The sequence below is a fragment of the Paramacrobiotus metropolitanus genome, unplaced genomic scaffold, assembly GCF_019649055.1.
Source record: "Paramacrobiotus metropolitanus isolate TYO unplaced genomic scaffold, Prichtersi_v1.0 Parri_scaffold0000074, whole genome shotgun sequence".
Lineage (NCBI taxonomy): Eukaryota > Metazoa > Tardigrada > Eutardigrada > Parachela > Macrobiotidae > Paramacrobiotus > Paramacrobiotus metropolitanus.
This window is the reverse complement of record NW_026570294.1, coordinates 566,578-593,676: the sequence shown is the minus strand read 5'-3', so window position 1 is coordinate 593,676 and position 27,099 is coordinate 566,578. Positions and strand designations below refer to the sequence as shown.

Genomic DNA, 27,099 nt, shown 5'->3' with positions numbered 1-27,099 from the left:
ACATAGCCAGATCCATTTTTAAGCTTAGCTACTACTAATTTACATACTTATTGAATCCATAGGAATGTTGTTGTAATTAAACTGAACCGCATCAGCTCATGCTGCTACCCTTATTTTAGCTTTCGGCATTCACTGGGGGAAGCAACGAACCGTATTAACCGGCTGCACAGAGGTAAACAGTAGTTGCACTGGGGGCACCGAACTTCAGTTACGCTACCACCGAGATGCAAAACTGTTTCTTAATTTCACGAGATTACAATACAACTGTAAAAAGTACATAGAGGCTTATTGTCTGGGCTTAAAGTTTACTGAAAAGCCTTAAATTAAGCTATTCCGTATCTGCTTTGTATTTATAATTTGTTCTTATTTGTGATGATTTTTGGCGATGGTTCTTTTGCTCTTTTGCTTAGCTTGGAAGGAGTGTCTTGCATTGTAGTCATAAATATGTTACGTCTGTCTTATCGCTTAACTGATCGTAGGTTTGTACAATCAATCCGTTATAGATTCATTCTTCTTCCAAATTGTACGAGTATATTCGTATTGGGTTTTACACTTGAGCAAACGAGTTTTTGCCTTGGTTCAAATAGTATTATTGTTCTACTCTGTACGTATGTAGGTACTTCATCCTTTCAAACAATAACGTCGCTGTGTGCAAAAACAGAAGAAAAGAATAGCAAATCCAGACGAATGCATGCTTTCTGCTAACACGTTGTCGTTGGCCTTCAGAGATATCTCGGATTTTGTGCAGCAAAGGGTCCTTGTGGTACGGACACCAGGGGAATGTCATGTTCTTCGCTTCCACGAATCTGCGTCGTAACCGTAGATGCACTAGAAGACTTCGCCATTTTCCGCCAGCAAGGAAACAATTTGTGTGGTGCATCAGGAGAATTAGCAGACCAATTACAAGTGCAGCAACTAGATTCTCGCAAACTGGTGCAGCACTTCTTTATCCAAGGTGGGCAGCTTACAGGTCCAAATGCGCGCACGAAATCCCTCCTGTACTTCTTGCTGACGATCATATAAATATAAAAGGTCAAGGAGTAGTTACATTGCTGCAGCGCAGAGCATATGCGGTTGGCGGCAATCTGTGCGGACAGGGAAAAGATAAATGTCTGATAGTTGTCAGCCAACATCAAGCACCAATAAACAATATTTGGACAGGTGTAGAAGAGGTACAGTCCAACATCCGCCAACACAATTTTGTTAAAATTGTGATGGTGTGTTGAATAATTAGTGGTCTGAGCAGAACGTATCTCCGAGTGTTCTTGGCGTCTAATGGCCGCTATCAGGCAAGCGTCAATTACTACCAGACCGAAGAAATTCGAGAAATTTACAATGATCTGTAAAGCACACAAGGGATTACAAAACGCCTACCCGTTATTTACGAAGTGGCTATTTTGCCGCAGTGTTTGCGGCAAAATAGCCATCTGCTATTTTACCGCACTATGGTCGGTAAAATAGTCTTTTGTTATTTTGCCGCACACTGCGTTACAATAGTCGTTTGCTATTTTGCCGCAGTATGGATGGCAAAATAGCCTTTAACTATTGCCGCAGTTTCCGGTTAACGTAGAACAATTTAAGTAACTGGTGGTAATAATCTGCCCACGGAGAAATCGGAAGCGTAGTGCAGGCACTGCAATGCTCTGGGATCCCATTTACGGGTGCATCCATCTATAGATTCCAGACGTCCGCTGGACGATCGAGATCATAAACAGTCCAGTAAGTTGCGGGCCTCCAAAACGTGTGGCGTAAATTTTACCCACGCAGTTTTTCGCGTTTTCCTTCGAGAATTCCCTTGTTTCCTTTGAAAATCGTATCCGAACGTTCTTGTCTGTGTGTACAATCACCACACATTTGGCCTTCGGAAAATACCCGGTGTCCGACCGGTGTCAGAAATATCGGATCAGCCGGGTCAAATTGTCTTTCATCTGCCTTAAAAATAGATTCCGCGCTTCCGTCAACCGGCGACACAGGAGCAACCCCGGCTCGAACAGTGCCGAGCGGTGACAATTTATCGGGTTGTCTGTCAGAAGGTCGACCGATCTCACCGTCAAGCCGTGCCGGTCGGGCTGTGAGACGCATACGAGCCTGCGTGGTACCAACGCTGTACTTCGTGTCCGACCGTTTCGGCATAGCGACATTTCGGCATAGGACATTTCGGCATGAGGACATTTCGGCATGTGGACATTTCGGCATACAGACAATTTTGCATAATACTGTTGTTTTCTAACGTTTTCTGTTTAAATTCGCTTTATTCAGCCTGCGTACTGTGGACAGCATCACTAAAATGCTTGCTATAAACAAATGACAAAGCGGTCCGAGTTTTTCATGTCTCCTTTGCATTATTAGATATGTGTATTCTTAGATCTTCTTAGGTTTTCTAGGCTTTCTTGGGCTTTCTTATGTTTCTTAGGTTTCTTAGGTTTATTAAGTTTCTTAGGTTTCTTAGGTTTCTTAGGTTTCTTAAGTTTCTTAGGCTTTCATAGGTTTACTTAAGATTTTTAGGATTTTTAGGTTTATATATATTTTTAGGTCTTTTTGGTTATTCTAAAGTTCCTTAGTTTTATTAAATCCTCGCATTTTTACATACGATTTTTCAAGTTCTCCACTGCATCTTAGGTCTTCCTGCATTGCATTATTTTTATAAGGCTTTTGGTTTTTGCATGTTTGGCATGTTTTGGTTTGCTAGGTTTTAGGATTTCTACTTTCTCAATTTTTTGAAATTCTATGCGTTTCCTTCACTTTCTTAGATTGAGTACAATTCATTGGCATATTATAGGTTTCTTACCATGGTCATCATTTCATTAGCAGAAGCCGGTTACCATGCATGAGTTTTACAACAGAAACAGTAACAAAATTTCTTCTAATTTATCCGCTCTGCTCTTTCCATCATTAGGTATTATCAGTATACTAGACTTTATGCCGAAATGTCTTATGCCGAAGTGTCCAATGCCGAATTGGCCCTTTGCCAGAATTGTCGGTATGCCCTATACTTGGCTGCCGACCAACAACGCGAGTTCGATCGACTAAACGCCCAACTAAAGCGGGTCGACCAATCTTGCCGAAACGGCATCGAAGAAGTCGACCAACCTTAAGGCAAGCTAGATTGGTCAACGGAAACCATCTTCGAACTGAAGGGAGAACTTGCCGAAACACAGACAGCGCTCGTCGCCTCAGCAGGGGCAGAAGTGCAGTCCCAAGAAACGCTGAATCGCTCAAACCAAGACGTATACCGTGGCGAGGTTAATCGATACATAGCGGTTCTTAGAGAAGCCGACAACGAAGTCGGCCAGCTACAAAAGTTTACCGATCAGCTGCAGTCGGAGATGTAAATCGCACTGGTCATGAGCGAACAACAACTGCTGGCTCACTTTAGCCAGCAACCGACCTCCACCGACCAGAGGACGGCCATCAACAACGTCGAACTAGCCAATGCCCAACTAGCCGACCAAGTTTACGAACTGAACGACGAAATGAAGAAGGAGCACAAACTCCGGTCACAGCTAAACCACAACCTAAATGAAGCTAAGAAGGCAAATGAAGCGCTACTAAACCGCATCGTCTACCTAGAAGCACGCGAAGTCGAACTATATGATTTCTGCGCAGACGCAGCCATGAACGTCTCAGAAATGACGTTACAAATGAACGAGATTGACACCGAAATGCGATATCTAAAGGAGAAAAAGAAGCACCTGGAACAAGCCAGTGCCGAACCTCTATACTACAAAACGTCCATGGCAACCGATTACAATCCTTCGCAAACGATGCGCGAGATTCTGTTGAATAATAAGCCGACTCAGGATTCCGAGAAGAAGGAATCAACCGTCCTACTTCGTCCAAGTGGTAACAACTTACGCACTCGCCGGAAATCTCCCACCACAGAACCCGATACTACATGCCCCAAAACCGGAGCGCAACACACCGATTGCGGCACTACATGTGCCAATCTCGAACGTGCCGACAACAACGACGGCTACTGCTGGTACATACGCAAGTACCTCGTACTCGACGACGTATGCCCCGGTACTAACCGCTTCCCACCCGAACAACATCTTCAAAGGAGAGCGGCTAACATAAGTCCCTTTCAACTGACAACCACCAAGCGGACCTGGAGACTCCCGTATCAAACACAATTCGGGACGGATGACGGAACGAACAAGTTCCCGTCCCGACATGGGAGTTTCGAATCATCTAAACCCACTTGAGTTTGACTTTCCGAAAGCAAGGATTCGGTCATACTACGCGACCGACCTGCAGCAGGGCGAAAACTTTGGACAACCGGATCCGACCGTCTACCCAGCCGGGTATCCGGAACGACAAGGTCGGGTGCCGCTATATCGACCGAAGGAAGGTCGACAGCCCCCAGTTGGGGCGCAGCCAGGCCTGTATGGAAGGGTCCCCAACTACCAGGGGGATCCAACGCGCAGCCACCACGACCGGATCTGGAACCAACAACGCAACTGAACGGATACGAACCAGAACCGGCTCGTTATTCGGCAGATTATCAAGACTAGCAAGGTTGGTTACCTAACGCCAACCCACCGCCCATCTTGGAGGCACAAGTTCCTCAGGGACAAGCCGCCCGCGTTGCGGCCAACCAAGAGCGAGAGGGATGTCCCAGGGATTTTAAACGGAAAACGATACCGGCATGTGCCCGTGGACGTAGGCAACCTACCGGAATTCCATGGCGTCCAAAACAAGGTCCACGGATGGATCAAACAGATTCGTAGGTTACATGCCGAAGCCCAGGAATGGAACGAAACAGCCGTTCGTTTCATGACCGACCTCGTCACCCGACTAACAAGGCAAGCTGAGAAATGGCCTAGAAAAACCGCCAGCAAAGAACAGAATTCGAGGAACGGTTCGCAAACAAAAAGAAAGAAATTAATGCCGTGCGAAAATACCGCTTCGGACAAAAAAATCCGGAACAGTATTACGATGCCATGATAAACAATAGGTCACGAGTGCGAAACATCACCGACGAGGTAGCACTTTACCACTTTAAGGAGAACATCTTCGAATCAGACTACGGGAAGCCCTGGAAATCACGAAGCCGAAGACACCGAGAAAACTTCGCGACTTCATAAGGCTGTTCGTTAACGGCATGGAAATGCATGACATGGTAAGGGGATCACGGGACAGTGAGATCACCAGAATCCAGGCTGCAACGCCCGTTCCGTCTTTAGCCCCACCACTAGTGGCACCGCAACAGAGTGTATTTCAGCCGCAAATGCTGCCAGGATACCAAGCACTACCAGCAGTGTACGGCGGTGGAAACCTCTTCAACCTTGGTGCAGGATCAGTTCAACAGGGTCAATGGTCCCCACGAGCACAACGGAATTCTCCGCAGATTTAAACTTAGGCAAACAAAATGGAAGCAGCGTACTTACGGTGGACACTGGCTAGGGCCCTCTCTTGCCGACACTACATGTTCAACAACCACGACGGAGCGCGCTGCGGATATGCGAACATTCAACGGGACGGCAATCCAAGCCATCGGTGGTACAACCATTAGTACTATTGATATACGCACGACATACAACTAGGCACGGCAAATCCGTGCTGCGCCAGCGTCGCGCCACCACCATGACCCCGCCAGCAACAGCCAGGAGGCTCGGGCGGCGGCGGTAACGGAAACCGGTCGCCCAGTTCTGGAAACGGGAGCGGAGGAATAGCGGAGGTAATCAGCAGGAATACAGCCCGGGATCCTTGGAACAGCAACAACAGATATCGGCTCGCCACTTCTTTGGAGTTGCCGCCCAACAAGGGGCTCGCTGGGGTAACGCCCCGGGAAACATCTAAGGTCGGCAAGCCCCGGTGACTCATTCGACTTCCAACATCCCAGCGAACGACCGGACAAAGATAACCCCAATTATAAATCGACCTGTACTCTGTTACAATAACGGATAATGACAGTCCAGCACGCACATGGGCTTACCATTGCAGGGAAGGCGAACTTCTTAATGCGATGATAGTCTCCACAGAAGAGGCTGAAGCCGCTAGAACTATAGCGGCACTATTCGGTATATTCGTCAGCAACGGCGAAATCGAGATCCGGACCGGAACGCAAGGACTACCTGGATGTCCGACCCATTACCTCAACCTGACACTGGTAGGTTGATGATTGGAACGTGTCACGTAATGATTTTTATACAGATAATTGAGCGGCAGCCCTGATTCACTTTTATGATGTTGCTTCTGTTTACTGATTCATTTGAGCGATATGCTCGCCCGTGCTATCTGATATTATTCTTTTCTACTTGTTTACCTACATATACTGCTGTTTTTCACTTCTAATGACATTCATACATTCATGCATGCATTCAGTACCACTTCCGACGGTACACTTTGTACTTCTGCCTGATTTCTTTCCTAATAACAATTCCCTGCTTCGCATTGCCTTTCCGTTCGTTACCGTTAATGCATATTATCATATGTTAGCATACCGGCCGGTTTAGCCGTGCCGTGACCTTTCATATTTACTTTGCTCTGTCATAAATTATGTAACAAACGCAAGAATTGCCCAATCCACGCAGCGCAAACAATGGCTTGCGCCGTCTGCCGCAGAAAGTGACGCAAGGCGGATCGGCAACAGAAGCTGGAACGCACTGCCGGTGAGAAGAACCTATACTGAGCAGCCTAGAAAACGGCCAAGACGCGGAGGACCGGGACGCCGATTCACGCATAGGGTACAGAAACTTCCCCGCATCATCCGGACGCGGAAAGGATAGGCGCCGCAAACCTATCGGCAGTGGATCTAACCGAAGAACCTGGAGGATTCGAGGGATGGCAGTCATTCCAGCTGGAAGCACAGCCACCCGACTACTGTTTGCAGCAGGAAGCGGGCCTTTCCCAACAGTGACAGCTAGAAGGAACAGTAGCAGGCACTCGAGCGTTTCTGAACCTCGACCACGTGTGGTCGAGCGGGAGACCAACGGAAGTCCCGAAGGAGAAACGTATGCTCAACCGAGCACAACCGATGGAAACCGCCGAAACACAAACGAACGGAATCATGAACCGACCTGAAGCGCGGGAAGCGGCCATCCCAAGAGTGCAGCCGACACATGGCAAATCCGCGATAAACGACTTCAGTCCAGTATTCTTAATGCCCGTCAAGCCGACAGTAAGGAAGGTCAGTCACCTTTGAACAGGTCGACAAGAACGAAACGAAGACGGTCAGAGCCTGTGCACACGCAATCCAGATCGGACCAACGTCCAAAATAGTGATGACCAACACGTTACAGAAACTTTGCTAACTGAGAAACGATTTTGCAGAACAAATGGCCTAAAGATGCAACCTCTCGGCTATTACAACAGAATACTTGGTGTAGGCGGACAAGTAGCCTTTACCGTATACCGCTGCTGCACCGTACCGGTAACCCTGCGGGGATAAACGAGTCACCATAATTTCCACATCCAGCCGAACGACGCGGACGTCGCCGTGTTACTTGGATGTGACAATTACCATTTCAAGGTTACCTTCATACTAACACCAATTCCCAACTTAGAACTACCAGGACGGATGAAGGTGGTGCAGTCTATCCCGACACCAGAGGCAACTGCCACAGAAGCGGATGCCCTGGTACAAGATGTACAACAGAAGTACCGGACTTAGTTCTCGGGAATACAGCTTTTTTTCAACCGACGGACGTGGAGATGATAGTCACTCTGCAACAGAACGGAGCCGTGACTTCCGGCCCGATACAGGAAGAACAACATAAGTGCGAACCAGTAATAGCCCTCACCGACGACATAGATGAGGAAGCTTGGGAATGGGAGGAAGAACGAACGATCTTAGCAACCCGCAACCATGGATTGCGGGAAATGTTACCCCGGCTACCCCTGATTACCTTTACGAAATCCCGCAACAACGATATTTAGTCGTTTGATAAAGCTGTATTCTTTGTAGATCGTAAAGTAAGAATGGTCTCGTATGCTCCGCGAGAAGTGCAGTGCTACAAAACAAGACAGTGTAGCCACATGCCAACGCGTATAGTTCACAAGATTTCCAACGACCTTCGTTTCCTTTATCACACTTTCCAACATACCATAATATTCATATGGCTGTTCGGTGCCATAAACCAGTCTACACCTTTTCGACGCAAACGTCGTGCGACCATATGTCACAACAAAACGACAGCAAAACGAGTTGTCTCAAAACAAGTAAGCTGCTGCGACGAAATACCTGTGTCCCATGTCCCACGGCGAAACGCCCCGCGACCACTTGGGCTGTCCAGCATTTTTTTTCCGAAATCGGAAAAAAACGTATATTTGGCGGTGGACAATTTTCGTGATTTTTTGGCTGGGGCAGACCTTTCGTTGAATGGGCTTTATGGCGCCGATCGGATACCAAATGGAAATTGATGTCGCACTATCCGTTTTCGAATATACATTCAGTGAAAGCCGTACGTTCTCGACTAGATTAATGCACAATATTCTGTCCAAATTGTAAAAGAACCTTTTCAATGATGTGCTTTTACTAACTCCAGTGAGAGTGAGACACGGCAGTTGGTCAAATCCAGGAGAAATTGTAGCTCCAGTCTCTAGATGCCAGTGCGGTCCGTACCTTTTACTATCGCAAGTTAGCTACGACCATAGTGCGGCAAAATAGCAAAAGGCTGTTTAAACGCAGTGTGCGGCAAAATAGCAAATGGCTATTTTGTCTACCATACTGCGGCAAAATAGCTAAAGGCTATTTTAACGCAGTGTGCGGCAAAATAGCAAAAGGCTATTTTGACGCACTGAAGAAAACTGCGGCAAAATAGCCTTAGCCCGTTATTTAACCATATTACACAACCGCCCAAAAGTTGCCAGACAATTTACTAGTTTGAGCGTGTTGGTCGGTTTCAGTGAATTTGCACAAAATGCTACTAGGACGTACTTCCCCAATGTCGATTATGTCCCTCCACTGACGCAACCATTTGGGAAAATTACGCGGAGACAAACTGTTGAAGTTGTAGCGAAAATATTCGGTTGCAAAGCGCTCAGCTTGGAAAACGCCAGCCAAGACGAAAAGGCAGACAATCGCACACCGCGCGATGAACGGTCGCAACAGCCACATAAACCGCAGCGGACTGACAACGGCAATTAGTCGTTCCAGGGAAAATGCAATCAGAACCCTGTAAAGGAAGAACAATCGGACAACAGTTTTTGAAGTGTGTCGCGCTTCCCACTTTGGCGACTCGTCTAATTCGAACCAGCACCAAACCAAACGTATTTTCACGATACATTAGCAGCCGTACCAATCGCTCAGGAACTGGCTCCACTTTTGCGCGTAGTAGATATACGGATAAACTGCTAGGGTCGCCTCGAAGTTGTAAGAAATTTGTAGAATACGGCTGGTTAGTTGGTTATATCGTAGCAGACGTGACCACCTAATGCCGAAAACAATTGAGAATCATTCTAAATCAATCAATCTATCGAAACCTGCGTAAATCAGGAACCAACATTAAACATTCTACAATTTACAACATTTACGTGTAGCCCGATTTAATCTTATTAACATCACTTCGACGTTTTTCGTATTCCGGACTCTTTTACATTATGGATGCGTATATTAGAAATCTACTCTAGATCCTTGTTTGTCAATCTCTTGTACAACATTGTATGAAAACAGTAATATTCGCTTAATCAATATTTGGAGCTTTTATCATGCGGAACAACGCGGAGAACACCGTGCCACTCGTGTCCGGTACGGGAATCCATATTGTGAAAATGCCGGCAAAGTAAAAAACGTCAAAGTACATATCTGATTCTCAGAATCTTTCAGATGCAGATAGAGCAAATCAATCGTATCATTCAACCAACTTGGTAACCATATATACTACTAATTCTAATGCATTTCAGCTACCTTACATAAACACGAGATCACCGACAGCCATGGCGGTCATGAAACAGTTGGCATTGGTTTTCTTTTTTTCCCTGAGTAGAACGATCAAATTCAGTCCATTGCCAATTGTGCATAAGGTCAACAAAAATGGATAGCAAACGACATAGAATAAGTCAGCGCTAGCTGATGCACTATCGCTCCAGTTGCCGGTGCCGGGAACATGGTTCTTCCAGTACTCTGCATTGCCCGTGGACATTTGGTTAATTGTGCTGTTTAGCGACATTGTTTCTTTAACGGCATCCAGCTCGCTTGCGTTGGTTGTATGGAAAAGCATTATGCGCACGCTGTCAGCCATTTAACTGGAACAATATTTCGCGCTGATCTCAGCCGACAAACCGTAACGTTAAGACCTGGTCAAGCATGCAAATTTATTTCTGAATAACAAACGTTTCCGAAATTTGGGATATTTAGTGTAGTTCTCGTTGGGCAAGTGGAAAGGGACTTGGTTCAGAGTACCACTCAGGCAAAGGCTTGTGATATTGGTACTTCCACACTTTCTGATGAACATAATATGCGAGCGAAGTACCCTAAGTAACACTGATCTGGCATTCCCGAATGAAGAAACTGATAATTATTATCAGTGAACAGCTCCTTGACCGATGTCCACGATATATAACTGAGTGGGGTGATTTAACTCACTTATTCCGTAAATCGTCGTAACGATTCGGCCACAGAAAGTAATTTATGCGCATACATTATAATAATGCTCCCGGTTGATTTATGTGTTTCACCATCAAAAGCGGGGTCGGATCACGCAAAATCTGGAATATTTACCAATGGTTTCTACGGGCTCCCAAAATAATATTATATCCAAATTCCATTGGGAAAAATTTGAACGACAAGAACTACAGGATCGCAAAATTTGCATTAAAAGCTTACTTTATAAATTTTAATCAGAAAAGGTACGAAGAAGCTAATGCAGCAGACAAGGAAACCGAGCTTATTGCTGATGTGCATGTGCTTAGCGGATTACAATTGCTGCGAGGCATGTCTATACTAATGGTGATTATTGATAACCAATTAGCTGCCGGTTTCTTCTGTTTTATTTTTTTATGATTATACGCAGTAATGCACCATTACCACGATGCGCGGTGTAAAAGAAATTTCTAATGACCTTGGGCAAGTTAACGAGCAGGCTGCGCACGCGCGTGTACGGCGCCGCTGTTCGCCGAAACTAATAAGACATTAAACTGATTCTTTATTGCACATAAGTAATTTATTTTGGAATGTGATAACAATGTAATATCACCAAACCAAAGACAAAACTGACACAAACCACCCGACAATCAAAACTTTTAATTTGCATTTAATTTCTGTGCCCGAAAATTTTGTTAAAATCGGCTAAAAGCTGCAACTGTAATAGGGCTGGTAAATGGAAAAGCAGGGTGTATCCCCGACTCCTCGCTGCATTTTTCGGAGGAGGCAGGTTGCGAGCATTAAACCATTTCCAAGGGAGCGGCCGGCGTTGATGGTTCGTCTTCCCGAGTTACCAGTGTTGGTGCATCACTTGTCGCCCTCATAGTAAACGCCTTCTTTCTGGTCGGCTTACTGGAGACGGCAGTTGCTGCCGGTATTACGGCTTCCAGTTCCCCCTCGCCGATCTGGTCTTGATTGTCCAGCAGCACCACATCGGCGCCCTGGTACAAACGGCTGTTGGCGTAGTCATACCACTTCCGCGCTTGACTGCAGTCCACATTGTAAAACCAGTCGCAGACCAAAGTGATCTGATTGAAAATCTAAACGGGACACAAGACCACTGACAAAAAGGTCCATCTAGGTCCCTTATACTTCTAAATAATACACTAGTGTCTGCTTTTATTGTAATGCAGGTTTCGTCCAAACATACCGTCAAATTAGGGCACAAATAGGCCGTCTGGTTTCCATTGACATCACAACGCCGGATGACTGTGAACACAATAATACGTCGCCGCGCCGGATATCATCAAATATGTCCATTACTCACCTTGACACTGATAATCGACATCGGCATAAAATCCCGGTTTAACTGAACCGCAGTCGAAACTGCCAGCTGGAATTTCGCTGAGATTTGGATAGTCTTGGCCTGCTTTGGCGTTGATGTACAGGTCACGCGCATCATCGATGGACAGCTTTCCGCGACCGCTGTTCTGCGCTAAAGCGTCCCATATCTTGGGTTTTTGATCTGACTGAACGCTGACTGAACGCTGAAGTATGAAACTTTTTTGGAATTTCTGAACGTCGGCATTTGACAGTGCATACTTATTCCTGTATCATTTTAGAAAAATTCTCTTCGCTTTAACGAAAAAGACTTTTGGGGTAATGCAGTTAAGCCTAAAACATACCATGGTTTGGAAATTCGAGAATTAGCTTACCGGGCTGGCAAATGATGGAACCGTTAAAACCAAAAGTATAATCACAGTTTTCGATTCCATCGGGGAAGCAAAACGCATAATGACTGTAGTCGGCAATAAAACTGCCAGGTTTCGTATTAGCGTATCGCTATATCGTGGTTCAAAGGCTCCCAAATCCCATGCAAAGCTGAAATCACTGTCTCCGACGTCGGCAAAACTGACTTTTAAGCACAACTCAAAACTGATTCACACTAATCGGCACAGTTTCTCGAAGTTGGAATAATTATATCTTTAGGGCTTTATGCGTTTGCTACCACGGAATTTAAAACTCGTTTTATGCATGATTTCACTTGTTCCTGCACTGCTTTAATTGTGATTAATAACGCTTTTATTGCAGTCTGGAACTGCACTATCGGCTGTTCCTTCTTCTGTTCCATTAAGCGTACACTCGGTTCCAGACCACGTGATTCCCAACCCATGACTCCTCTGTCGTCGACATAAACACGAGCGTAGCCTTCTGTTTCGGGTGTTTTCTGCGTTTCTGGACGACTTTGCAATTGCTCGCTAGAACATTAAAATTAGTAACACCGGATACTAACGTTGTATAATACACCATGCAACACTCGTCTAAGTAAGACAGAAAAGATTCGCACCGAGTGCCTGTCCATACTGCAGCGGGCGAGCTCATCGTGACTTCCATGTCAGTTCAACCTATACATTAAACCTTCGTGTATTGCATATTATTAAAAGAACAAACATATGTACTACTGTTAACTGTTGTAACACTGATTCGTGTGACATCTGCCATGTGACCCGACCTTTCATTTCCAAAGCTCGCGCAAGTGGAAGTCATGCCAATCGCAAAAGAACAATATTCTTTAGGAGACTGATACACACTATAAGTTTATAACCGTATCCTGAACGCGCTGGAATTGACTCCGCGCTATGTTTTACGACAATAAGTGTGTAATGTGTATAAGCCTTTTTCAGCGGTCGAACTTCTTCGTACTGCCGTACGAGGTATTAGCAGGGTTTCAGTTTTGGTAGGAGTTGATGTTATACTGCTCAGATAACTCGTATTTATTAACAGTTACCGATTCTATCACTTCCCATGATCAACCATGATAAAATTTGGTCTATGCGGTTTTAAAATCACAGTAGCACGCCGTGGTTTCTTTGCGGTTATTTTAATCTGATAACACTTAAATGCACAATTTAAGTTACTCATGTTTCAATGCACATTGAGCAAGCCATATTGCGTAACATACTGCTCAACGGAAAAAGATCAGACGCATTGCAATAAACGTATAAATAAGCGAATTCGAGACTTATTTGCCTAGTTGCATTCAGCGAAACTAATACGGCTTCTTGAGGAAAAGCTGGCAAGAAACCGCCATGTTATCAGAACGGTCAGGTTCTTTGTTGCTGGCAATATGTACTGCCATACAGCTCTGCATGGGATTACTGGCAGCCGGTATCGCTATAACTGGTAAGACTAAAATCATCTATTTCTATGGTATTTTAAAATTTAGATGCTGCCTTTTTGTGTGTAGCAAGTATCAGTACACATCACATTGAGCACGCTCTTTTTGACTACGCTCTTCCGGGAGAATATGCCATCGCCCTGCAGGCCATAATCGCCGCATGCTGGGGATGCTACATACTATGCAGGAGACCGCGACAACTTCACCATGCAGAAAACTTCTTAACCGCTAACGCCATTCTGGCTGTTGTTGTCTTGCTGTCCATTTTTATGAAGTTCACCGAACTTATATCACATGTACGACGCATTGCGGACTGGGAAGTGCTCTTTAAAGACGAAGCCGGAAGTCCCGCGTCGGATTTCTGGCCGTGGTGGAGCGGGGTATTTATAAGTGCGGTGATCATGGAGATAACTGCCCTAAGCCAAATTGCCGGCGCTGTAATTTACATCAAACGGCGGGAATCGGTAAGTCCATGTCCGACATTTGGCTGTTCAGACCTGAGCGCGCTAATGCGATTTTTCGCTCCTCAAGAGTATGCAAAGTGCTGGAAACGCTGCTGTTTGCACTTTTTGTACGTTCGTTTGTTCAGTACCTGATCGTTCACTACTCGGATATTCCAGTCTTGGGCTTGAATGGACTTACGCAGATTTCAATAATTACGAAAACACTGTTGCTCGATTTTATTAAAGAATACGTCACCCATCTCTTTAGTACGGATTTTATAACATTTCAGCAGTATCGAGATGACTGTGTTCGTTAGGTTGCGGAACACTCCTCCGACCCGTTTAACACGGACGTAATTGTTCAACTCAAATGCTGGTCTGCCGGGCAGATTGCAGCCGGAATTCTAATACTTCCCATTTCCGTAATCAGTGAGTGAATACGATTAATTTAACTTAATTATCCGGTAATAGCCAACAAGAACAGCATCGAAAAGCATCAGCAAGCATAGAACAGCAAGCAGCAGACCCTCGTTTGTACCCTTCAAATTTAATTAATTTTAAGTATGTTACATTGTTGCAGTAGCTGTAATTAGATAACTAAAAAAGGAAGTAATTAAGGCTCTTGAGAATTAGTTAGGCAGTAACTGAAAAAGGCAATACGATCTCACTACATACAGTACCATGTACTTAAACTTTAACCCTTCAGAAATAGGCAAAATCTGAAAAATCAACTTAATTGCAACTACAGGTACATGATGTACTGGTATATACAATTCAGAGTACTCAAAACTAATACGGGCAGTCAAAGCAGTTCACGTTTTTCTTTAGGCATTTTATCCCATCTGCATAGATCAAAATATGATCTGCTGTGGTATAGTGTGGTTTTGGAAATCCTACTCGGTGTATTAGCGATCGCTGCTGGTGCAATAGGAACTGCATTAGCCAGAGGCCCACCACGAACCAAACGCCAAGTAGATGTCGTAGCAGCAGTGAATGTTGCAGCGGCGACTCTCGCTACATTGATCCTGGCGGTGGCCGTCGGATCCGGCACTATCGTCTCTATTGGTTTCGCATACGGAATTCGACTGCAGCAGTTATGGCACTATTACACTCCCGCCGGACTATCGGCGTTAGTGTGCGCTGTAGCGTTTCTAGTGCTGAGCATCAGGACGGCCAAGATGACCGTCAGAATTTCCGGGAGATTAGCGTTTGTTAGCGAAGATGATCTGCATATCCGCTTTACAGCTAAACATGACCTGCTGAGTGTGCTAGCGTTTCCACAAACGGAACTGTAATTTTAGCTATTACGGTTTGTACGTTGCTACTTGGTTCGTAAACTGAAATAACTGAAAAAAACAACTCAGTTTCCATTTTCAAAGATTACGTAACTTGTACTGCCAAATGACTAACATAAAACTGTGTAAAGGTCATAAAGGTCAGAAACATAAATGTTATACTAAGAGCACAGAATATCACCGGATGTGGAAGGATAATTCGGTAGCTTGGAATTACACACTCTTGCTGCGCTTTCGCGGATGGTCGAGGAGTTGTCCAGTGATGGTCGGCTCAGGCACCGATACAACCGTCATGAGAAAGCCATTTCTGTTGATCCCGTCACAATCGGTGTGCGTTGTTACGGGGGACGTGCTCAGGGAATATTTGAATTAATCACAAATGATCCCCCACCGCGGATGTTGCCGTTCCACTGACTTGCTTTTCCGCTTTAAAATTGCGTCGATAGCTAACGGGGAATCACGGCCAGTGCTAAACTTATGCCGTGTGTACCCGGTAAAACCGTCTGCATCGGTACAGTACGATAAAACTGTTCGGTTGAGAAGTTGAAAAACTATCCGGATGGTAGTGACTACTGAGAGAACGTGCCCTGATTCGCGAATTCAGGTTGAGAAAAAGCCCGAAACTTGCGATCGCTTGTGTTAATTTCACAATCAGTACAACCCTGCCGACAAACTGAGCATGGAAATGTATTGCACATGTTGGCTGCTACACTACGGTTATTGTAATGACAAATTAACAGTACAGTAATAAAAATGACTACTTAAAATATTTTTAATAGGTGGATTGATATAATTACTACGACATAAAAACACAATTGAATACAAACGATCCATACGATAAATTACTGACTGAGTACAGTGTACCATCGTAATCAGTGTGATGTGGCGCGCTATATGGTGGTTGGTGTGACTACTATGAATCTTCGTAGTATTTTTGTACGCTCAATGTTTCGACAGGCTTGCGATTGTAGGTACCGTACACATCTTTAAAAAATTTTACAGTCCTTGCTTGGCTTTGCTGTTCACAAGCACTGACAAGAATGATCGCATTTTATTGACGTTTTAAATTTTTTTCAGCCTTTATGTTCTACAGGAGCCACATTACTGTCCTGTAAGGTTGTACGAAAAGGTACAGAAACTGTCTCTCTATTAAAAGTTCCAAGTACAAGTTTAGTTTTGCCTATAATTTTTTTGCCACCGATAAAAAATATAGGAAATGAGTAACTATCGTTTCGGCTGCATATCAACATTATTATAGCAAAAAATGTAAAGTACGCGTACAAACTGACTTTGTACTGTCAAATTTATACGAAAAATTGAACTACAATTCTTTCGCTACGGGTAGGTAATAGATATCTATGGTAAAAGATATCTATGGTAAAAGTAATTAAAACATTTCCAGGTGTTTAAGGAATTGAATTCTACAATGCAAGCACAATTTATGCAGTAGTGTCGGGTTATTACTGTGATAATTGTGAATCGAAATAAAGATAAAATTCATTTATGCCAACCAGAAAATACATTTCAGTCAAACGTTTACCGGCAAAATCGCGTCTGCGTGCCTCGAATCTACTCCAGATGGTTGCGGCAAACTGCAACGTCAAGCATAATACTGGAGATTGTCAGTGCTAATTAGTTGGTAGCCTACTACTAAGGGAACCTGTTTCCCCGAATATTTGCTCGATAGGGCGATTTGCTTGAACCTGTTTCGAGTGGTTCGAGAAATTTTAATGACACATTTGCAAAATGATTGCTCTTGAAAACTATATAAAGATCGACGCGTTTCGTTGATAACAGTGATAAAACATTCAGTTAGCAACTCCGCCTCTCTGTCGATTTTATATTTTCTTAAGCTTCGAAGCTGCGCTTCTGCAAAATGGCCGCTCGCTCGCTTTTTGGCGTCGTTGTGTTAATGGGTTTGAGCGCTGTGGCCCTGGGTTACACGGGCAAAGCGGGCATCTACAATCCGGCATTGGGCGCTTGCGGAAAGTCCAACACGGACAACGACATGGTGATGGCCCTCAGCCGTGCGCAGTATGGAGAGCAGAGCAGTTCCGTCTGCGGCAAGTGCGTCCTTGTGGAAGCGGTGGGCTCCGGTAAGCAGGTCACGGTCAAGGTGGTCGATCGTTGCCCGAGCTGTTCCTACGGCTCCATCGACCTGTCTCCTGCTGCGTTCAAGAAACTGGCTTCCAAGGACCAGAGTAACATTCAGGTCACATGGAAATACGTCAAGTGCTAGATCGGTTGCCATTGGATATTGGTCCATGCCTGCTGTCGGGTTCCATAGGTGCAGTCCAAATGTGCCCCTTTTACATATATTTATTTTATTTATCGCGCAGTTTTTGTCATTTCCTTGTTTTTGATTTATCTTTTATACAAACCGATCGGATGATTTTGGCTGTTGGAGCGCAGATTTAACGTCAACATTGTGGAGAAACAATTTGCCATTTGAATAAATGTCGCATATGCTTTGAAAACCTATGCTTTGAAAACGTACGTTTTTATTTCTGCGCGATCACGTCACGCGTTTGATCGATAAAGATATCGGATTCTAAAAAATTAAAAAGACCCAGACAGATGTTAATTAATCCACAGTAGCAAAACAATTTTAAAACTTCATTGTAAACGTACTGCATCATGCTAATTACGGTTAACTTTCATGGCGCTTAGGAACCGCGCCGAATTTAACTGTAGGTAAAGCCGCAACGGCGCACTCCAGCCGGGTGACGGCAGTAGTACAGGGGAACAGTGGAAGACGCCTGGTTTCGCCTCTTATTTAACATTATTGTCACAACTGACGTAAAATACTGGACTATGATTGTGTCCTGCCAAAGTTTAATGTTTGGCGAAATTTTGCATTTTGATTTATAGGAGATGATAAAACGTTTTCCAGATATGTTAGCAAACTGGTTCCTATAATGCATATATCAGATTTATGACTGCTAAAAACTGCACTTATGCGAGCGTTTACCGGCCAAAACCCGTTCCCTGAATCCACTCCAGACGGGGCAGCAAAGCTGCTATGTAACGCAAAATGGATTCCCGGTGTTTGACTGCGTAATACACTCCTACTGTGCTGACGGGAAGCGAAAGTAATAATAGTTCTTAACTATAAATTTACTCGCACAACAAGCAGGAATAACAATGAGATGGAGAGCAACAAGAAATGGTAGACCGATATATACCGATATATATATACAGCAGAACAACACCCTACTCGGTACATCGCAATGCATGCAACCTTGTTGCAGCGATTCTAGAAAGTCTGGTAACTTTCACGATGATAATAAAACATGAGAACAATCTCTTAGATTGTCAAGGGTTATGGCCACAGCCATAACGTGCTCATCCATGCACACACACGCAGTTGAGCCAGCTGAAATAAAACGCATAATACACAAACAAACACAAGTCTAGCAATGAAAACTAATAAATGTATTCGCCTTTCAAATGACCGCCGTGCGTATACCGGCGTAACAGCTGGATAAAGCGTTTTACCAGAACAAAATTTGAGTGGTTCGAGGGATTTTAATGCAATAGCTGCAAAGCGGTAGCTACTAAAGGCTATATAAAAACCAGGGCTTTTCGTTTATACCAGTGACAGTACCAACTCACCATTTCTATCATTTCTGCATTTCCTTAAGCTTATAATTTCTAACTCACTTTCTGTAGAATGTCTGTTCGTTCCGTTTTTGGTGTCGTTGTGTTTGTAGGGTTGTACGTTGTGGTCCTGGGCTACGTAGGCACAGCGACCATCTATAACACCACGTCGTTGGGAGCCTGCGGAAAGTTTAACGTGGACCACGACATGGTAGTGGCTGTCAGCCATGTCCAGTACGGAGAGCACAGCGATTCTCTCTAGGCGCCCGTCTGCGACAGGTGCGCCCTCGTCAAAGCGGTGGACTCCGGCAAGCAGGTCACGGTCAAGGTGGTCGATCGCTGCGCGGGATGTCCCAACGGCTCTATCGATCTATCTCCGGCTGCCTTCGAGAAACTGGCTTCCAAGGACGTCAGTGACATCCAGGTCGCATGGAGGTACGTTAAGTGCTAGATCATTTGCAATTGGCCCGCCACGTCTTTCCCATGCCGGTTGTCAAGGGTGCCGGTTCACGGAATTTCACTGGGAGTGTTCAGATCCTTATTCCAACAGCTCCGTATTGAATTGTTTTGACTGATGTAGCGCAGTCTGACGTTAAATTTAAAACGAAACAATATGTCATTTGAATAAGCTGAGTATATTTTCGCTTTGAAACTGACTGTTTCTGTGGTTCTTAGCTTTCGTGGCATGTGTTTGTTTAATAAAGATATAGAATCTTCAGAAGATACTACCCGCGCAGTTTGTACGTTAGCGTTGTTTCATCAACAGAAACGAAATAAAAGCTAATTCCTCACAGTATCTTATATCTACGCATCCTTTATGTATCCTCTTGCTTTCCCAGCCCCGTTTCTGTTTCGATGCCGTGTCCTACCGTGTTTTTGCAGAACGAGTATCTTTTTTGCATCTCTCATGTAAGCCACTAAAAAAAAAATTACAGTCTACGGTTGTCAGAATACATGATAAAAACGCGACGGATACCTTCAGTTTGCGCAAGGATACGTTGGAATACTTCAGTCATAATTGTAACCAGGATACTGTGAGGATACCGTTGGATACCGTGACTTTTGGTTTTTGAAGGTCATACGGCGACATACACGGGCAAACATCACTAAGTCCTGTTATTTGGCACGTATTACGTGCATTTCCTTATTAATGTGCCCATTATTCTTCAGCTGGCATATGCCGTAGTATTCTCATCAGTATCCTAACCATTCTTTATGTCCGTACTACACATCCTGTTAATTTTGTTAAGTTTTTAGATTTTCTTAGCTATTTAACGTCTTAGAGGAGCACATGCGGAATACATCAAGGATGCCGCAGAAATACGATGTTATTCGAACGCAAATGAAAACTGGGCTGCAAAATGACGATAATAGATTGGTAAAGGATACGTAGAGAATGCATAAAGGATGATACGGGCGCTGCAAAATTACGTACATAAAAGGTGCGTATTGTGGGATGCTGTTGATACAAATAAAAAAATTTCCTGACAAATTTATCGTGTACGAAGTCGTAAATATTTGAACATTATTAGTACTAAATATTAAATGGCAAACTTGTTGCATCTTGCAGCTTCTTCAGTATTGTATTACTAATCCCAAAAAAACACACTCCCTTTCCGTGCATAGTATACATAGGGATGAAACGCAGCGGCTGCCATCTCATCGTACGGAATTTCCAGTATCCGACTGGTTATTTTGTGATAGCGTAGTAAATGTGACCAGCTAGTGAACTTCTTTGTGAGACCTACATACTTTGTAGCTGCGACTTGCGACCACCCTCAGCTGTACCGAGATACAAACATGATATAAACTGACGATGAATATCGATGATGAATATCGATGATGATATCGATGGTATAAACTGACGATGACTGTAATCCATACGAAAACCTTTTTTTGTATCACAACATCGATCTGAAAACAATTATGTATGATTAACGTCGCTAACATTTAAAAAGATATTGTCATTTCGAGTTTTTATGAGTTGTACCTCCAGCTGGTCTATCTGTTTGGTGATGGCTCCAGATGCGGTGATTTTCATTGGCGCTATGAAATCAAGAAAATTATACGAGCATTATTTTAGCAACACTTTTAACACCAGTTACGTTCCGTAAAGCACTCGAAGTGTGAACATTGTCTTAAAAACTTCCCAATAAATCCAAGTAACGCGGTTGTTTCCTGTGCGAGATGCATTAAAATCGTACTTATATCTATATAGTGCAATCCTGCTTTTGATTTCACCGCCATCCAATAGGTGCCCATAATTAAATCTCTTTCACCATTTGATGTTATATTCGTAAATGAAACTAACAATAAGAAACAAACACAAAACCTTATTTGTCGTGTCATCACCTATAGTTGTAGTTATTTCTGGTTTAGTTTTTCTGCCAGATGGTTACTGTGAACTTGCATTATTAAAGTATTACAAAAATTTACGTAGTTCCCCCGACACGATAAAAGTCGACACGGAATACCCGACACTGCTTCTACGTACACAATGACCAATTCGCTTTGTATACACCCGCGCTCGAAATATATGTAAATTACGTTTTTGTTTATCAATATAAATTGCTTTTCAGGGCATTCTTGCTTGCGTTGCTGCCTAATCACGGATTTAGACCATTTCTAAAGGAACAGCATAAGTTCCTTCTTCTTGCGCTGGCGTAGTGGTATACTCGTCTGTCTTCAAGTCGTAGTTGTCAACAACTCCTTTCACCTTCACCGGTATTACGGGTTCCAGTCCTCATCGCCGATCTGCTCTTGATTATCCGGCAGCGCCACTTCGGCGCCCTGGGTCGCTTTTGGCCTGGCTGTTCCTGTTTCGGGAGCTAAAATAACGTCGTCGACACAAAATTACCCAACAAACTAAAAGATATGCGACCACAATAACAGTATAATATTATGTATGTATAGACAGTAATGTCAAAATGTAATGTCAAAACTGCACAGGAAACCTTAAATTTATTGTCCGGAAAAGCTGTACTAGTAACACGTATGCAAATTGCAAATGCGGATATTGTGTTTGCGACTTCAGTAAAGCCCGTCAGACTAAATAAGGGACCTGGTTTCCTAAAGATTTTTCACCTTGCTCTTTTGAAATCAGCGGCAATGGCGTAAAAGTTAATTTTTTGCATGAATGCTAGATAAAACCAGAACTTCGGCATTCACTGAACTGACACTTACAGAACCCGGGCACTGTCGGATATTTTTGGACGCTCTTTCGCTGACGCTGATGATGAATCCTCGTCGGCCGGCGGAGCGCTCTGCAAACAAATCTTTCAAGCCAATTTTCGAATAAGTTACGTTCTTTTTTCTCATTTGAGTGTTTTTACTGAGCGATGCTTGCCATTATATATTGTATATAATGCGAATCTGCGATTAAATAGCAGTCACGTTTGTAATAGCAGTCACGTTCTTGTAACTGTAACGCGATTGCATGAAGTTGGTTTGATACACTTACCGAAAAAGCCGAAATGGCAACCGTCAGCAACAAGGTCACGAAAACGTTCATAATGCCGGACAAAACAGAGAGTACAGGAAAGACAACGGAATTCAGTTCTGTTGAAAGATTATTGTGAAAGGTATTGATAGTGTACTCGGCAGTACTTAATGTTTTTATAGGAATTGCGAAGTAAACTTTTTCTTTAAACTAGCTGCGGCGGTTATTGTTTGTATTCTTCGAAACAGAAAAGTAAGCGCAACAGAATTTGTTCAGCGATTGGGAATCACAGCCCTTCTGTTAGATAAATATTTGAATAAAACTATTACCTGTAATATTTCACTGCGGATGAGCCCATTCCAGTGACTTGCATGTCCACTTAAAAACTGCGTCGCCAGGTAACGGGAACTTCTGCACGCGGGAACTTATACACGTGTGGAACCGGCAAAACTGCATTAGCACAACACTATGAAACCGTTTGGCTGTGAAACTAAGGAATAAAGCTATCCCGATGGAAGTCCAGGTTCGTGATTTCACGTTATAGAGAAGCGCGAAAGACTGCGGACGGTCGTGCCGAGAACGGAGAAAGAACAATGTTCACTGCGGACGACTGTATCTACTTCACAACTAATACTCATTGCACGCGTGTCGGGCTTTATTAAGGCTTTACATATGTTCTATAATAATCAAGTTACTGTCGTGTAAGAAAATAAAGGAAAAGATGTTTTTAATATTAATTTAATAGTTTGATCTTCCCGTATAATTTTTTTCTAGCGATAAGACGGCCAAAAAATTAGATAAAGGCGCCCAAAATCAAGACGACGGAAGCAAGTAGCCATCATTTCCGCTGCTTAACAGCAATACTGCCACAGCTAACGCACGTAACATAAAATGCTTGTGTGCTGTCAAATTTAATGCTTGGCGGAAGGCTGCATTTTAATTGATGGTACAACATTTCCCAGGTATTTTGGCAAACTGATTTCCTATAATGCCAAATGCTTATACTGATTTCCTGCATTGTTTGCCAAAAACTACACTTGAGTCGAGCGTTTAGTAGTTTACCTACCAAAACGCGTCCCCTGGATCCACTCCAGACGGTGGCGGCAAACCTGCAACGCAACGCAAAATTAGATTGTCGACGTGATTCAGCTATCACATGCGGAATCCATATCCAGGTTTCCACTGTGCCCTTCCGCAAAGCAAATGCATCAAGTACTTTCGCATGACTAAACGGCCTAACGTTAATATGGTTATTCAACAGAAAAACAGCGGAGTCTGCTTAGTAATTCGCTCGATAAAGAGATTCATCAGAACACATTTTAAGTGAGTCGAGGAATTTTAATGCCATATCTGCAAAACGGTAGTTCAGGAAAACTATAAAAAGATCACCGCTTTTCGTTTATACCAGTGACAAGCTATGCAGCACCAACACACCATTTTTATCAATTTTGCATTTTCATAACCTTCTAATTTCTAACGTAATTTCTGTAGAATGTCTACTCGTTTCGTTTTCGGTGTCGCTGTCTTTTTAGGGTTGTGCGCTGTAGTTCTGGGCTACCAAGGCAACGCGACCTTGTACAATCCGGCGATGGGAGCCTGCGGAAAGTTTAACACGGACGACGACATGGTGGTGGCCGTCAGCCATGTGCAATACGGAAAACACAGCGATTCCCTCAAGGCACCCGTCTGCGACAGGTGCGCCCTCGTCAAAGCGGTGGACTCCGGTAAGCAAGTCAAGGTCAAGGTGGTCGATCGCTGTGCGAGATGTCCTAACGGCTCCATCGATCTGTCTCCTGCTGCTTTCGAGAAACTGGCGTCCATGGACCTCGGTGACATCCAGGTCGCATGGAGGTACGTCAGCTGCTAGACCGGTTGCAGTTGGCCCGCCATTTGTTTTGCATCCCTGTGGCCAGGGGAGCCCGGTTTACGACGTTCCCTCGTGTACAGTCATTGTTATTTCGTGGTTTTATGCTTAATCTTATTGCAGTAGCTTGATATTGAGTCGTTTTGGCTGCTGTAACGTTGTCTAACTTCAAATCTGCAGAGAAACAATGTCCTGTTTGAATAAACTTAGTACGTTTCCACTTTTCCTTCAACGTTCTAACTAATTTAGCTTTTGCGGCGTGTGTAAGATTTTCATTACAAAAATACAACCCGCACAAATGCGGCAGATGTGAATCCGCAGTTGCAAGTTAGGAAGTAAAAGTAGCTAGCACTGAGTTTTGGTTTCATTAATTAAACTGTGATAGCACGTAGATATGGTAAATTATCTTTAGTGATGTTAAAGCAAACTGCTTATCTGCAATTCATGCAAACCCATTTATGTGCAGCAGAATATACATATGAGTGGATTCTTTACCGGCGAAATACGCATAATACACTTCTCCTTTGAATTCCACTGCAGACGGCGGCGAGAAGCTGCTGCGTTAAGCATAACGATTGTCACCATGACTCGACTGCCACCACCAAAATCCGCTGTGGCTTTCCGCAAAGATTATTAATCAAGTCCTTTTTATACGTAATACCGCCTTCATGTTATTATTCCCTCTCAAAATAGAAACAGATATCGAAAACTGCTCAACAATTCCCAAGATAAGACGATTTGCCTGAACATAACGTGTAGAAGTATATTATAAAGTATTAATTTCGTTATCACGGCTATTAAAGCAATCAGTGAAAATCACTTCGATGATTGTCTTTTAACAACCTACATTTTTAACGTTTGCTTAATTTCTTTAAAAGTGCCACTCATTTTTTTCTGTGTGTTCTGGCATTATTACGTCGGTGGGCTGCTGACCTAATCAGAGAGTTTCAAAGGCAAAGCGACCCAAAGCATGGCGGTGAACATCGGTAAAGGAAAAAATATTATAGTCTTCATTTGTTTCGCATACGGAATTCGACTGCTGCAGTTATGACACCATTCCCATAAACGTGTGCAAACGCTTCCCATAAGCGGAACTGTAATTTAAGCTGTCTACCGCTTACTGTTGTTTCCATCAACTGAAACCATTGGAAAACTCTTCAGTTTCCTAAATAACCGAACTGGCTTTGCTCAAGCTTTGCAACAACAGGAAAACAGGAAAAGTAAAAGAGTCATAAAAAGGCCGGAAAGGCAAAAACTAAATGGTGTACTAAGAATAAGATATCCCCGGCCGTAAAACGAAAGATTATAAATTATTACCTTTCTGTTACTGTGTGCAATACATTATTACTAATAATAACTCGGTGGATTACGATTACACACTCTTACTCCGCCTTCGCGGATTGTCCAAGATTTGTACAGCGATGTTCTTCACTGGCACCGATCCGGCCGTCATAAGTATTGAATTTCCGTAGATCCCTGCAAAATCAGTTTGCGTCATTACTGTCGACGTACTCAGGGATTTTCCGGTTTTCTACCTTAAACAAGACGCCCATTTCGCTGGTTTCCCGTTAATACCGGAAGGCAAGCTAACAGAGTACGAAGACCTTGGATTGCAGATGATACAGCAGCTGGGCAGAGATTCTCGAAGGATGTTCCAGTATGGTCTAATCCAAGGACGACAGCAGACAGGCCGAAACACCCGCGTAAAATCTTTTCTGTATTTCTTGCTGACCATCAGATAGAGATAAAATCTCAGCGAATAATTACACTGCAGAAGAGTTGCGCAGATGCGGTTGCTGACAATCTGTGCTGATGCGTGGAAGTAGAACACCTCATAACTGTCCGCCACAATAAGACACGAGAAAACGATGCTGGGGAACGAGTAGAAAAGATACAGTCCAACGTCAGCTAGCAGGACAATATTGCTGCTTCGATGTTGCTTATTCGAATGGGTTTGAACGGATCGTAATCTGCCGACTTCCGATTTTTCCTGGCGTTGGATTGTCATTATTAGGCAACTGTCAATCATCAGCAGACAGAGAAAGCTAAAGAATGTTGCCGCTAACTGTAAAGAACAAGGTGAAAATAGAAGGCGAGCAAAAATATTACAAGGCTCCCAGTACGTACTTCTATATCCCATACGACATCTGCCCACTGGACTAACCATTTAGGAAAGTAAACCGGAGAGAGATTGTTGGTGTAGCGAACATACTCGGTGATAAAGCGCTCAACTTGCAGAATGCCGGCTAAGACGCATAGAGGCACTATTATACACCGGGCAGTTGACGGTCGCAGTATCCATTTAAAAAGCAGCGGTTTGGCAACGGCAATAAGTCGCTCCACGGAAAACGCCATCAGTACCCTGCGGAAGAGAGCAACCGAGCAATTTCCTGATAAAACGTGCCACACTAGTACTAAGCTTTTATGAAACACAATATTATGTCCCCGCGTGCACGAGTCGGCTAATTTGGATAGAATCTGCCGTTCTTTATCATCATATCAAACACACTCTGCACAAACGTTTTTCTTATTTATCGTACCAGTCGCAGAAAAACACACTCCATTTCTGCGCATAGTAGATATAGGGATAAACCGCTGCGGCTGCCATCTCGTCGTACGAAATCTTCAGAATCCGAATGGCTGTTTTGTGGTAGCGTAGCAAATGTGACCACCTAGGGATAATTTCTTTGTGATGCGTCACGCTGTGCAGATTTCACATTCTTTCATAAAGAAAAAAATAAAAGCAAAGCCATGT

General features: G+C 43.8%; 4 protein-coding genes and 1 long non-coding RNA gene across 7 annotated transcripts; 2 read left to right on the top strand and 3 right to left on the bottom strand.

Annotated features, from left to right (window-relative positions):
• Positions 1 to 625: 625 nt before the first annotated feature.
• On the bottom strand, positions 626 to 10,314 carry LOC129595129 (somatostatin receptor type 5-like). 3 transcript variants are annotated; one of them, XM_055492043.1, is made up of 4 exons: positions 9,856 to 10,314; positions 9,243 to 9,374; positions 8,882 to 9,119; positions 626 to 1,340 (listed from the first exon to the last, which is right to left on the bottom strand). In XM_055492043.1, the coding sequence occupies exons 1-4, from the start codon at positions 10,182 to 10,184 to the stop codon at positions 723 to 725; spliced, it is 1,317 nt and encodes a 438-aa protein (XP_055348018.1). In that variant the 5' UTR covers positions 10,185 to 10,314; the 3' UTR covers positions 626 to 722. The 3 variants fall into 3 exon arrangements, 2 of the variants coding, with proteins under 2 accessions (XP_055348018.1, XP_055348019.1); XM_055492044.1 differs by having other exon boundaries at positions 1,243 to 1,303; XR_008691273.1 differs by lacking the exons at positions 8,882 to 9,119; positions 9,243 to 9,374; positions 9,856 to 10,314 and adding an exon at positions 5,391 to 6,098 and having other exon boundaries at positions 1,202 to 1,340.
• Positions 10,315 to 11,077: 763 nt separating this feature from the next.
• On the bottom strand, positions 11,078 to 13,154 carry LOC129595075 (uncharacterized). The gene is made up of 6 exons (XM_055491986.1): positions 13,038 to 13,154; positions 12,873 to 12,930; positions 12,241 to 12,783; positions 11,853 to 12,072; positions 11,736 to 11,794; positions 11,078 to 11,625 (listed from the first exon to the last, which is right to left on the bottom strand). Exons 3-6 carry the CDS (start codon positions 12,316 to 12,318, stop codon positions 11,326 to 11,328), a joined length of 657 nt encoding a protein of 218 aa, XP_055347961.1. The 5' UTR covers positions 12,319 to 12,783; positions 12,873 to 12,930; positions 13,038 to 13,154; the 3' UTR covers positions 11,078 to 11,325.
• A 203-nt stretch (positions 13,155 to 13,357) lies between these two features.
• Positions 13,358 to 15,534, top strand: LOC129595074 (uncharacterized). Its single transcript, XM_055491985.1, has 4 exons — positions 13,358 to 13,708; positions 13,773 to 14,167; positions 14,464 to 14,575; positions 14,975 to 15,534. Exons 1-4 carry the CDS (start codon positions 13,615 to 13,617, stop codon positions 15,439 to 15,441), a joined length of 1,068 nt encoding a protein of 355 aa, XP_055347960.1. The 5' UTR covers positions 13,358 to 13,614; the 3' UTR covers positions 15,442 to 15,534.
• A 5,886-nt stretch (positions 15,535 to 21,420) lies between these two features.
• LOC129595077 (uncharacterized) lies at positions 21,421 to 22,824 on the bottom strand. The gene is made up of 3 exons (XR_008691266.1): positions 22,502 to 22,824; positions 22,225 to 22,304; positions 21,421 to 21,869 (listed from the first exon to the last, which is right to left on the bottom strand). It is a non-coding gene; the product is annotated as an uncharacterized LOC129595077 (long non-coding RNA).
• A 1,148-nt stretch (positions 22,825 to 23,972) lies between these two features.
• LOC129595116 (papain inhibitor-like) lies at positions 23,973 to 24,347 on the top strand. Its single transcript, XM_055492030.1, has one exon. The coding sequence runs from the start codon at positions 23,973 to 23,975 to the stop codon at positions 24,345 to 24,347; it is 375 nt and encodes a 124-aa protein (XP_055348005.1).
• Positions 24,348 to 27,099: the final 2,752 nt, after the last annotated feature.

Coding starts and splice junctions, on each gene's coding strand:
- LOC129595129 (XM_055492043.1), bottom strand. CDS start 10,184: ATGGCTGACAGCGTGCGCATAATGCTTTTCCATACAACCAACGCAAGC. Junction 9,375..9,855: donor GTCGGTGATCTCGTGTTTAT/GTAAGGTAGCTG, acceptor TTTCGGCATTAG/GTGGTCACGTCTGCTACGAT. Junction 1,341..8,881: donor ACATAATCGACATTGGGGAA/GTACGTCCTAGT, acceptor TGTGCTTTACAG/ATCATTGTAAATTTCTCGAA.
- LOC129595075 (XM_055491986.1), bottom strand. CDS start 12,318: ATGCGTTTTGCTTCCCCGATGGAATCGAAAACTGTGATTATACTTTTG. Junction 12,073..12,240: donor TTCCATCATTTGCCAGCCCG/GTAAGCTAATTC, acceptor TTCATACTTCAG/CGTTCAGTCAGCGTTCAGTC. Junction 11,795..11,852: donor TGTCGATTATCAGTGTCAAG/GTGAGTAATGGA, acceptor TTGTGTTCACAG/TCATCCGGCGTTGTGATGTC.
- LOC129595074 (XM_055491985.1), top strand. CDS start 13,615: ATGTTATCAGAACGGTCAGGTTCTTTGTTGCTGGCAATATGTACTGCC. Junction 14,168..14,463: donor ACATCAAACGGCGGGAATCG/GTAAGTCCATGT, acceptor TGTGTTCGTTAG/GTTGCGGAACACTCCTCCGA. Junction 14,576..14,974: donor ACTTCCCATTTCCGTAATCA/GTGAGTGAATAC, acceptor GTTTTTCTTTAG/GCATTTTATCCCATCTGCAT.
- LOC129595116 (XM_055492030.1), top strand. CDS start 23,973: ATGTCTACTCGTTTCGTTTTCGGTGTCGCTGTCTTTTTAGGGTTGTGC.